General features: G+C 51.6%; 1 protein-coding gene across 2 annotated transcripts; it reads right to left on the bottom strand.

The window, feature by feature from the left end:
* Positions 1-6,511: 6,511 nt before the first annotated feature.
* On the bottom strand, positions 6,512-11,305 carry LOC104560688 (placenta-specific gene 8 protein). 2 transcript variants are annotated; one of them, XM_061993728.1, is made up of 4 exons: positions 11,255-11,305; positions 7,297-7,441; positions 6,951-7,075; positions 6,512-6,645 (listed from the first exon to the last, which is right to left on the bottom strand). In XM_061993728.1, the coding sequence occupies exons 2-4, from the start codon at positions 7,400-7,402 to the stop codon at positions 6,538-6,540; spliced, it is 339 nt and encodes a 112-aa protein (XP_061849712.1). In that variant the 5' UTR covers positions 7,403-7,441; positions 11,255-11,305; the 3' UTR covers positions 6,512-6,537. The 2 variants fall into 2 exon arrangements, with proteins under 2 accessions (XP_061849712.1, XP_010204408.2); XM_010206106.2 differs by lacking the exon at positions 11,255-11,305 and having other exon boundaries at positions 7,297-7,553.
* Between the last annotated feature and the right edge of the window lie 871 nt (positions 11,306-12,176).

Here is a 12,176-nt window from a genome sequence, read left to right as displayed (position 1 = left end):
GGAGGTGTCCATGTGACCAAATTGATACAAAAATAACTGTTGTTGTCTCCTGGGAGGATATCTGCAGTCTGGCCTGGAAACCTCAGCAGACAGTTCAGAGCTGGGCTGTTCCCAGGTAAGTCAGACAACAGCAGAGCATTGGTGCAGGGTGCAGTCAGAGGTGGCTGTCACTGTCAACATGACTGGCACTCATGCTGAAACAAAACAAAACAACAATGAAATGCAGGTGAAAAACTGTAGGTATTTGGTTGTCACAGATATTTGTTGTACTGTTAAAACTGAGTAATTTTTTTTTTTTAAGTTGGGGGCAAAGTATCCTTGAGATTGTTTCTGGTCAATACACAGTTCCTGTCTTCAGACATAGGCTGAAGAAAAGCTACAGTTGATGCTTGCATTACACTCTGAAACACTGAGTGAAAGCTTTTCAGCCTGTCTTTCTGCAGTTTTGGGAGGTAGCTGGGAGTTATTTGGTTTCACAGTGAAGTTTTCTCTCTTTGAGCATACCTACCATGAGGCTGCTGGGACTGTGTAGTTTACTAGCTACTGAGATCCTTCATAGTTTTGCATACAGGTAGTGCAGAGCTATTTACATTAAAATTAGTAATAAATAATAGGAACATGGTTCCTCAGTGATAAGACTGCAGATCCCCTAGAGCTGCTACCACCCATGCTGATGAAATTGCACCTAACCACCTGTTGCTTGTGCCAGCCTCAGTATTCTGGTTGTGGTGGCACTTGGGAGAGATGAGTATGATGCAGAACTGTGCATCATATGTGTCTCCAGCAGACCGTGGTTTCCTCGTGTTCACTCAGTGGCATGTATTCCCACAACCCTGAGGAGAGGATGGTCCTCCAGAAATTGCCTGCAGCTGAGGAGAGAAAAGATGCTGAAGAGCCCAGGACATGGAACCCCATTTGCTAGCCACACTGGAAATGGTGAAGTAAACAATATGACCACCAGGAGAAGTTACTCTCATCTATTTTGTTTGGAAATTATGCTCCTTTATTGGAGCAGTCCCTCCCTTAAGCTCCTTCTAACAGCCCCACTCTATGTCTGCTGTTACACTTTGCCTCCCAGCTGCCTGATTTCTTTGAGACCACAAATCCCAGGGCAGGAGTTGAAGCACTGCACCAGCTGTGAATTGTCACAAACACAAATGTGTAGGGGCAAAGACAACTTGATAGATATACTCCAGAGTTTTAAATCCATTCATTGCTGTTCTAACAGGTACCAGGGACTGACATGTTTCCTCCCCACTGTTAAATTGCTGTGACTTTGTGCCTGTGCAGAAGTGTCTTGTCACAAACAGCAAACAGCAGCAGCAGGGCAACTGTGAGAGTGACAGAGCAGTGGCACAGGCTGCCCAGGGAGGGTGTGGAGTCTTCTTCCTTGGAGGTCTTCAAGACCCACGTGGACATTTTCCTATGTGACCTAATCTAGGTTGACCTGCTTCTGCAGGGGGATTGGACTAAATGATCTCTAAAGGTCCCTTCCAACCCTACCATTCTATGATTCTGTGATTTCTGGAGAACTCTTTTTCATCTTTGTGCTGGGCTATTAAGCAGGGAAGCAAATGGGACTCTTCAGCATCCTTCTTCCCTGATGCCCTCTAGTGACTGACACTGCTCTCCTGCGTCATTCTGCAGAGAGCATTTCTAAAACAGGTAGCTGCTTGGAGGCCAAGGCCAAGGGAAGGAGATAAGTAGTTACCGAGGCTGCCCATGGGTTACATTGTGGCATGTGAAACTGAGTGGTCTGGTTTAGCATCCTGTGCTTCACACAGGCACCCCACCACTGCTTCACCCTTGGCAAAACAAAAATTATGGAATAGCAAGGAAAGTCAAGGGAACCACACTGGGAAGACATAAGTGTCACCCAGAAGTCCTTAGTGAGGAATATGGCAGCCTGGGAACAGGAGTACTGCCTGCCCTCCGTGTGAGCAGTTATTACCTGCTCTGCTCTCGCTATTGGGGTTTTATGGCCATGGCTGCCTGGAGGAGACAGGAAAGGTGGGACTCTTGTCCTCTCCCTTGGACAGAGAGGCTGTGGGGTTGTGGCTGTGGACCTAGGCTGAATACAGGAGAAAACTGTGGAGAAATTAAGTTATTCAAGACTGACAGATGTGAGTTAATGAGATCTGCTTCCCCCACAAAAGGAAAAGTTAAGTTCACTCAGTGAGGGCAGCCAGGTACCCTGGTCATTACTGCGATGGTTAGAATAATGGATGCTGGTACCTGTTTCTCCTGGTTGTGTGGCTGTAGCTGTTATTCCACTAACAAAGTGGCTCTGTCTGTGTCCTGCTGTGCTGGGAGCATTCTGCACCATCTGCTGACAGTTTGGGCTCAAGGGAGATCCCACGTGAGAACGACAATGATCGTGGCCCCAGTGAGCTGGTGGTGACTTGAGACAGTGGGTGACCACCAGAAACATGTTGGGACCAGCAAAACATCCATCCTGGCCCTCACTTATGCTGCACAAGGCCACTGGGCATGTGGACTGCAGCTCTCACAGGAGCTTTCTGCCGCTAAAGTGCCTCACCTAGAGGTGCTGTGAGGTAGGCACTGGTGCTCCACGCCCTAGCTCACGGCTGGCTCTGCTGCCACAGCATCACTCATGTGGACAAGAGCACCGTTGAGGACAGGAAGGGTGCAGCGAGGACTCAGCACCAGCAAGGTTTCCCCAACTTGAGGTGCAACTCTGCCCCGTACTCAGCCTCGCTGTTCCCCGCAGCGTCCCTGGCCGCCCGCAGGGCTTAGGGGACAGATGCACCTGCAGGAGCGGGACAGGGCGACCCGAGATGCAGCTTCCCTGTGCGGCACGGCTCTGCGGCCACCACCGACAGCCCACGGAACCTTGCCACGGCAGCCTCACACAAACCCAGCAGCGCTGGCCCGCGGCTGCGGGACAGGGGCGAGAGAGCTGCTGGCACAGACCAGGGCCCCAGTACTTCCAATGCTAAAGAAACCATCTGGGACAGCCTGCAGCCGCGAGGCTGAGGAGCAGGGTTGGGAAGCACCCTAGATTGACAGCAGCTGTCCCATGGTACCACAGCGTCCCTAGGGAGGAGAAACAGCCCCAGTGTGGCCGTATCGCGGCGTGCCTGGACAGGCGTGCAGCCCCGGAGAGGCGTGCAGCCCCAAGTCACTGCCACAACCGCTCGGCAGCACGCACAGCCCTCTGACGGGAAAAAAAATCTCGTCCGTCCGCTACTTCCAGTGGAAATCCCGCCTTCTCGCAGCAGCCGCAGCAGCTATTGGCCACAGGAGTAGCCCTTGGTTCCTGTGCTCTGCTCTCATTGGCCGTCACCACTGTCTGCGCCTTCCGTTTAGCCATAAACGCCGACATCACGTTGTTGGGAGCCGCCATTTTGCTCTCGCGGTCCGTTTGTGGTAGGGCGCCGCCATCTTTTGGCAGCGTGATCCCCAGCAGCTCGGTGATTGGCTGCCCGGCTGTTTCGACCAGGAAGCGGTCAGGTGTAAGTCTGTACCTGCTGGTGTACAACCATGTATTGTGTGCGTGCATCGGACGTGATTAGAAACTCGGGAATAAGTGAAAGGTAAAAACATGCATTAGCTCAGTCTCAGCTGTGACTGTGTGCAGTCTGTGTCCTCAGGAGGCCCCTGGAGCGGGTCCTGCTGCAGCGGGGGCGGCCCTCGCCAGGACAGCTGCAGCTTTCGCGCTGCGGTGGCAGCTCGCCTCGGTGGCAGCGCGTTCCTTTGGGGGGGGGCAGAGCACCCGGAGGCACAGCGGGAGAGTTTCCTCTCCGTCCAACACAGTTGGAGCTCTAGGGGTGCACAGCCCACTCCAGAAACCCTCTCAGGAGATGCCTGTGCCCTCCCCAGCCACAGGAGGGCGGATGAGAAAGAGCGTCTTGCTTCAACCGCTCTGGTACATGGGGTGCGTTTCAGAGCAGTGCTGGGGCTGCCAGCGGGGTGGAGCAGGGTCGGACCCTGGCAGCTCTCGCACCACCTTGCCTGAACCCCCTCCCTTGCCAGCCCCTAGCTTCCCAGCTGGTTATTTGTGATGTGGCATTTCCATCACTCCCACTTCTGACAGTAGTTCGGGATTTTTGAGTTTGAGTTTTGTGTTGGTAACACCTCAGATAGTACATCGGGGTAGTAGTAGGGCCAGCAGTGAAGTGGCTACCCTGTATCACATGCCTACCTGTGCCACAGGGAGAGGCTCTGGCCCAGCCCCCTCTTTGACAGCCTGCGGGCGATGGGGATTTAGGATGGACAGCCAGGAGTGCACAGAGATGACCTAACATGGCCACGGGCCACACACAGACCACCACAGATGTGAATTTAAACAGCCCAGACCCTAAATGCGTGTGCAAGAGGAATCATTTTGTTGCTGTACCCCTGCTTCTTATATACTTTTTGCCTTACATAAGCCACAACTGCATTTACTGATTAAACTAATATTAGCCATTAGCTAAAGGAATCTTCTGTCTTTCACATCCTTGCTCTGTTTCCAAATTACATATCTCAATACCTTTTTGGCATCAATCAGTCTTGGCACCGTCTCGGTTCTGCACTCCATTTCTGCTTTCCCATGGCTTTCCACTCTGAACAATCATAACATTGTTCACTGTTCTATTCTGGTACCTGTCATCTACAACACACAGACACATCTGTCCCCACAGCAGACACACGCTTGTCAACTGCCAACTCAGGCCATTGCCACACCATGACTCCCTTCTGCTTCTCTGTGCACATTGCGAGTGTGCAAATGCACTCACCAGGGATGCTATTGGGCTGAGGCCACCACAGAAAATGCAGCTGCATTCCAGGGGAAAATGGAGGGGGCAGGAAGAGTTGAAAAAGCTATTTTTGAATAAAACTCACGCCTGTCTGAAGGTGCAAGGCAGAAACATAGACATGCAGAGCCTGAAGGTCCTGGGCAGCCCCCTGCCCACTCTGGGCAAAACAATTGTTTTCTGTTAAAAGCAACAAAGCTTAAAGCACTTTAAGCCAGCACTGGGCAGATAGCTCTGTATCTCAGCCTGAGGGATAGCTCTTCCCTGTTCTTCACTATGGCAAGGAATAGGTTGAGCCCTGCAACCCCCAAGCTCCTCCACCACAGCAAATTGGACCCAGCACCTATACCCACGGGGCCTCAGCCCACAGAAAGGCAACTCCCACACAACAGCTTCCCAACACGATCTGTGCAGAGGAGGCTGAGTGGGACTGCAATTCCCCCTGCTGTCACTGTCACTTCCCTGCTGCTGCCTTCAGTGTCTCAGTGCTGGGGACAGTCCAGAGATGGGTTAGTACTTTTGAGCCTATGCCAGCACAAGGCAATGCTGTCACCAGCTCTGCCCACTGCTGGTGTCCAAGGAGGAGCTGAGCTGTATGCAGCAGGCTGTTGTTTTATCTTCTCACTACACTTTGTGGCCTGGTCTCATTGCAGCGTAGGTCTCAAAGAGATACTTTCTCTGATAACTACAGCATGGCTCTAACAACATACGAAAGTAGAACACTGTCCTCAGTTGTTCCGGGAAGACACTGAGAAATAACACACAGGCTGGAAGGCAAACTGCTATTTATTGCTGGTGTTACTCAGGGAAGGAGAATCAACTATAATCAAGACAAAGTCTCCATGTTGCATGGCCCCAGGGCCGAGGCAGCAATAACTCCTGCCTGGAGCAGCTCTGTGGGGTTCAGCTAGGACAGTGGCATCTGCAACAGGATGGGAGAGTCAGAGTGAGGCCTTGTCTTGCCACACCATCTGTGTGCATGTGTTCCCCTGCTTGCCTCACTGCCTGCACCCTGGGATGGGCCCCAAGTAGATTCCTTGTCCTACGAGAGGTTTGCATCAACATTTCACCCTTTTACTAGCCCCTTGCTGCTTTCATATCTGAAGTCAGGTGCTAGTGGAAATGGAGTCTCTGGGAACCTACTCAGTTCTGTGCAGCAGTGATTTTTGCAAACCAGCACCACTGATGATGGACTGACATAGTTTACCTTAAGATAAAGGTTACCAAGATAATTAAAAAAATAACACGTGTTTAAAGGAGTCAGCCCCAGGAAGGATGGAAGGTCAATGATCAGAGAGATGCTGCTGAATCAGTGTATTGCTAATCTTTAAGTCACAAACCAAGCTACAAAGGTGCTGCTTTGTTTGTGATAATCTAGAAGCAGATATTAGCCAACGCTAACAAGTGAACTTTAGTTGAACTTAGCTCACCATAATGTGAGGGTCCCACCTCTGAGTATCATCATACCCATGTCTAAGCACAGACACCTACCCGCCCAGCACGCATAGCAGTTTTGAAGTGTATTGTACCTTTAAATTGAGGCAATAGACTATTATGTCAACCAGGGTGGTGAATAACAAACAATGTCTAAGTAGGTGGAACAAATGAACATAAGTATGTATACAAATGCATAAGTCAGTCACTTGTGTATGCTAGCTTTGTGGAATCACAGGCTAACGCCCATCTATAAAGGAAGCATCTCTCCTCCATGGGTAAGCTGTGCTAGCTGCAGAGCAGGTGCCGAGCCCCAGTGCGGGGTCATGCCAGCACCCACAGCTCACCAGAATATGCCCAGCTCCCTCCTCCGCTTGATGTCCCTCTTCAGCTGGCACAGCGAGCAGCAGGGGCAGCAAAGGATGGAGACCCAGTCGTCCATAATGGAGCCCTGCAGAACAAGGGGCCTCATGTGAGTAACTCCTTCCCACATCACCTTTGAAAGCTTCCTTCTTTTCATTACCAACACCCCTGGCCAGCACAAGGAGGACTGGGATGAGACAGTGTACAATTGGATTACATTGTCCTCTGTCTGTCAGCAGGGAAGCAGATGCATCCCTGACTCCCTGCCTACAGGGCTGCCTATACAGCTCCCTCTTTCCCCCAGGCAGCCCTTTTGCCTTCCTTGAGCCCACAGCGCAGCCCCAGCTCACAGCCACACTACCAGCAAGACTGGCCTCACAGGTGGCCACTGACCGGGATGTTGTATCTGGTGCGGTACAGGGTCCTCATGGCCACGCTGGTCCCACACAAGCAGCACTCATCCATGTCACCAGCCACTTGGCACCCCAGGCAGGGATAGCAGAAGGCTCCACAAATACCTGCAGGACAGTGAGACATGGGCTTGTGAACGGCAGAGGAAAGGAAGGGAAAGCCAGCTGGGGCTGCAGCCGTGGGAGATGTGGCTCTTGATCTTGGAGCCACTCCCCTGCTTCTACCCACAGCACAGTGGGGTTTGCAGCAGGGGTGATGCTGCAAAGGAAGTGGAGAAAACACCAGAAGACAAACCATCCCCAGCAATGAGGGGCATATATGTACTCACAGATACCAAAGTCAGAGCAGCAGCCCAGCAGCCCTGACTGCCACTTGCCTGCCTGCCTGGCAAGGGAAACCTGGGGCTGGACTGTGATCACATGGTGAGAGGCCATTGCCAGCACAGGGACAGGTTTCTCCAGGCAGTTTGTGGTCTGGAAGAAAAAAGTCATCATCAGAGAAAGCCACAGCAGGTGTTTCTGAAGTGAGTGTCTTGCTCAGGTGGCTGCACTTGAAGACACAGATGGCAGCACAGGTCCCTGAGGAGTCTGCACTGCCAGGGCACTGCTACCCCCCACCACAGAGTAGAGGCACAGCTGTGTCAAACACTGCCACTGTCCTTTGCAGCAAAGCCCTCCACCAAACCATCTCCCCCACCCAAAGCAGAAGCACCTTATCCTCCTGCCTATGCAAGTAAAGCACCTCTGTAAAAAACAGAGGTCCTTCTGGTCTTCAGGACCTCAGTGCTTCAACACTCCAATCCTGTTTTTTCATCCCCAGGTCACCTTTCATCATTATCTGCCTAAAACACTGTCTTTTTCTTTACACTCACAGCATCCTAAAGCTACTATACCAGTCCTACCTTCCTCAAGCTCTCAGTAGCCACCTTAATCTCGGCTTTGTTCCCTGAACATCTCAGCTTGATTTGCATCCCTCTCTTCCTTCTTAACAGGTTTCAAGGCATCAGGCTTCTCTGTTTCCTTTCCATCACCTTAAGCAAAGCACCAATTCTAACCCTCCCCTACGTACCTGTCTCTACCACCACCTCTTCCCCAGTTCCCTAAAATCCTACTTGTCCTCTGAGAGCTTTAAATCTCCTGCTCCACAGAAACACCCCCAAACCCACCTGACCCATGTAACAACTCCAGCTGCACCTCCAATCTCTACTTCCAGCTGTGGCTCTTTCTCTCCCCACCACCCCCTTCAAAACACAGCACCATCCTCTGCTATTCTCACTTCAACTTTAGGCTTTAATTAAAAAAATAAAAGAAAAATAAAGGAGGAAGGTACTCCCAAAGGAAATCCCATACAAACAAGCTCCTTGCCCTATGCCTGAGCTCAACACTGCTCTGTTAAGCAGCACGGGGAAGAGATGCAAAGGCTCCTATGGTCTTATAGCTACAAGAGCAGCTCTCCTGCTCTCAATGCACAGCCACACATCCTCAGCAAAGAAATCACTAGCAGGACAGCAGCCTGAGCTTTGGACCCCATAATTGTGGGGTACTGCTCCTTTCTTCAGGAAGGGTCCTGGAACAGCTCCCCAGAGAGGTCCTCTTCAGCCACCAAGTTGCCGCACAGCCCAGGCATTTCCATGACAGGTATTTCAGGGGGTTAATGGGGCACTTTCTGACAGTTTGTGTCCTGCTGACCCTGCCCAGTTTTGACACTTTTGTCCTGCACTACTTCCTGTTTGGCTGGTGACCGGGGTACCTGCTGAGCTGAGCAGCCATTGTTTCCCTTCCCTGGGGCTCCCTGCCCTTGTGTGACAGGGAGGATGCCTGAGTTTCGGGATGCTGTGAGGAGCAAAAAGAAAAACAGGGGAAGCATGTATGTTTTGAAGCAAGAGATTATGGCACTGATCCCTGTAAATACTGCTAAAAGACTATGAAGTGAATGGGATTGTTTTCACATCAGAATTACACATCACTTAAGTATATATATAAGGAATACATATATTATTATGCCCAGCACTCAGATGATGCCACTGAGTGCATTACCCGCATCCAACACAAGGGAGATGCCGGCTGTGGCATAGCATTTGTATTGCCTACTGTCAACAGGTGGTGCAGGGGTCTCTGCCTGTGCCTCCTGGCACTGACAGACCAGCCCAAACACATCTCTGCTGTCAGACATGGCCTCTTGCTGTACGACCAGCCCTTGGCCCCGGGTAGTCCACAGAGACAAAAAGGGATGTTGAATTATGCAATAAGAGGGTAAACGACTTAGTAAATGTCTCCATGTGATTTGCTCGTGACTTTCTGCATCTTTCTGCAGGCAACCAAAACATGCCTGGGCTGGCCCTGGTAGCTGCTCCCGTGAGGTGAGGAAAGGCCTTGAAGGGTGAACCAGCAGCTAGTGGCACTGCTTCAGTCACCAGCCCCTACCAAGGGTTAAAAGACAAAGGTGTTTTCCTGCTGCTAATGGATGGGACTGTTGAGCAGTAAAAATGCTGCCCTACCCTCTCTAGGGAAAGACCCAGCTGTTGCAAAGGACCTTTGAAGCCAATGTGGGCAGCTCCACCACCTTTGGGTGCAGCAGGACCCATCATCTCTCCCTGGACACCTCCTGCCCCTGCCCTGGCCAGATGGCCCTGCTTGTTCATGCAAGGGGCCCCAGGTATTTCCCACCACCTCTGCAGCTGAGGTAGCACCTCATAGCTTGTTGAAACCACAGGCCATGCAGGGAGCCTGGGCATCGGAGGGTTTGAGAAGCAGGAGGGGCAGGGGAGTGTGCCGCGAAGTTTTCGGCTCTTGGCCTGAAAAACCAGACTCGAAGTCTGCAACCCAGACTCTAAGTCTGAAAAACCCAGGCTCGAAGCCTGAAACCCAGGCTCAAAGCCTGAAACCAGGCCTGAAGTCTGAAACCAGACTCTAAGTCTGAAACACCCAGGCTCAAAGCCTGAAACACCCAGGCTCAAAGCCTGAAAAACCCAGGCTCAAAGCCTGAAAAACCCAGGCTCGAAGCCTACTTCATGCGGTGATCAACCCAGGGTCCGATTCTCAGCTGGGTGGGAAGAAATCAGTCCTACTCAATGTGAGTGATAGCAGAAATCTTCTCTTTATTGAGAGCAGGCTCTAACTTATATCCAGCAGCTTCAGAGCTCGCTCAGCAACAGCAGCTAATAGATTACATTCTTATGTTCATCCTACTTGCGGTTTCTGCGATAAACAAGCTCCCTCACATTTTCCCATCTTGTTTTTCTCCAAAGTTGTTTTCCACCTTGAGCTGTTAGCTCGTTAGCTGAAAACAGCCCGACCTTGAGGGAGCAGAAAGCGGCCTGCTGTCTACATGACAGCAACTGCTTTAACCGTGGCTCTGACTCTGGTCTTGATTGTGCATTAAATTCATATAACTAGAACTCAGATTGCCTTGCCCCATCAGGCCTAACATTATACCCTGGGATCCATGTCCATTCTCCCTTAACCACTCCTCGACAGGAGTGGACAGACCATGGCAGGCTGTGCAGTGAGATGCTGGGCAGGGACAGCATGGGGGTCCCATGCAGGGATAGGGATGCGCAGCAGCAGGCAGGGACCGCACAGAGAAGTGTACGTGGGAACAGCAGCGGGAAAAGGCTTAGAGATAGGACCCCACCAGTCTCCCTTGCCAAAGGAGGTGCTCCCCTGCTGCCAGATACTGAGATGAAGAGCAGTACACACAGGCACTATGCCCTTTGCTGCAGCCTTGCCTCCCCTCTTACCAGGTACCAGCACACTACAGCCCTGTGTGGCTAGAGGCTGCAGAGCAGAGTGGAGCAGGCAGCAGCCCAGAGAACCTCTGCTACACCCTTGTCTCCTGAGGGGTGCCCTGGGCCCCGCACACTCAGCACATCACCCTGAGCGCTCCCAAACCTACAGTTCTGTGGCACCACCAGCAGTGTTGGAACGGCTGACAGGAGTGAAACAACCCTGAGGTGCGCATAACTACAATTCACCAGTATCCAAGGTCATTAAGCAGTAGGGTTTTTTTAATAGGCACATGTATGTGTGCACAAATGAACAATACAGTGCAAAAGCTGCTGTCCTTTACTTCTGCTGCCCACTTCTGTTAAGAAACCCGTAAGTAGCACCTGGCACACCAGTTTAGCTCCAAAGTAGTTTTCTAGGTAGAAAACCTCACTTCTGCTTCCACCTCTTTCCCTTCTGCTTCCACCCTTTCCCCTTCCCCAGCAACCCCACCTCAGCCACAAGCCGTTTCCATAGTTCTGTACAGCAGCCCTTGCTGAAGCAAAGCCAAGCCACACGTACCTGTCAAGCCACCTTTGTCCCAGCAATGCATGGCCTTTTCCTGGTTCTCTCTTTATACGTTGTGGGTATTCTCTGACAAATGACCTCTGCTCCCTCTGACTAACAGACCAGACTCCAGATCAGGTGCTGCTTTGCACAAATGCAGCTTGATTTCTACTGGGCTCCTGTTGATGCCCCTCACCTCTTCCCATCTCCTGGCACAGGGCCCTGGCGGGACACACCGCTTTCTGTAGCAGTTTGCAGGTCAGGACAGTTTGACTCCTGGTGTCTGCCACTAGGGTACAGCACCTTCCCCCCTCTTAAGCCTGAGCATCAGAAAGAACTGACTGCAGCTCCACTGGGTGACAAGAGGTGAAATCATACCACGCTGTGCCAGGCAGGGTGAGAAGGCAGCACGGTATTTCATCTCTCTCTCCACCTTCCCAGCCTTTACATCTATTAGGCTAAAGATAGGCAGTTTCCTGTATTTCCAGGGATCGTCCACAGGACTGCTTGGGCCATCTGGGGTTTAGGCAGGAGGGAGTGCCACCATGCAGACCCACCCCACAGCACGCACAGAGCCTCTTCCTGCCTTTTACAATGTTTGTGGTGAAGGTGAAGGCATGGGAGGGCAGGGAAAATCAAACTTTTCTTAAGAGACGGAAACTGGATGAGACCTGTAGAGCAAAAAAATTAAAGTGGTAAAAGGGTGCATGCCTTTTGGACATAGAGCATATGACTAAGCCCAGCACAAGCAGGCATGCGGTGCAGAGAGGCAGCCGGGTTTGCCCATGGAGAGGATTTGGACAACCCATGCCAGATTTTTAATCACTGGCAGGTGGAAATTCCAGCTCAGGGCCCACAGAAGAACGTGTCTCTACAACACAGGAGGTGGGCTGGCAGCAGGCAGCCAAAAATCCCCATGACTTTATGTTCAGAAAGG

Source organism: Colius striatus, chromosome 3 (genome assembly GCF_028858725.1).
Source record: "Colius striatus isolate bColStr4 chromosome 3, bColStr4.1.hap1, whole genome shotgun sequence".
NCBI lineage: Eukaryota > Metazoa > Chordata > Aves > Coliiformes > Coliidae > Colius > Colius striatus.
This window is presented reverse-complemented; position numbering and strand designations above follow the sequence as displayed.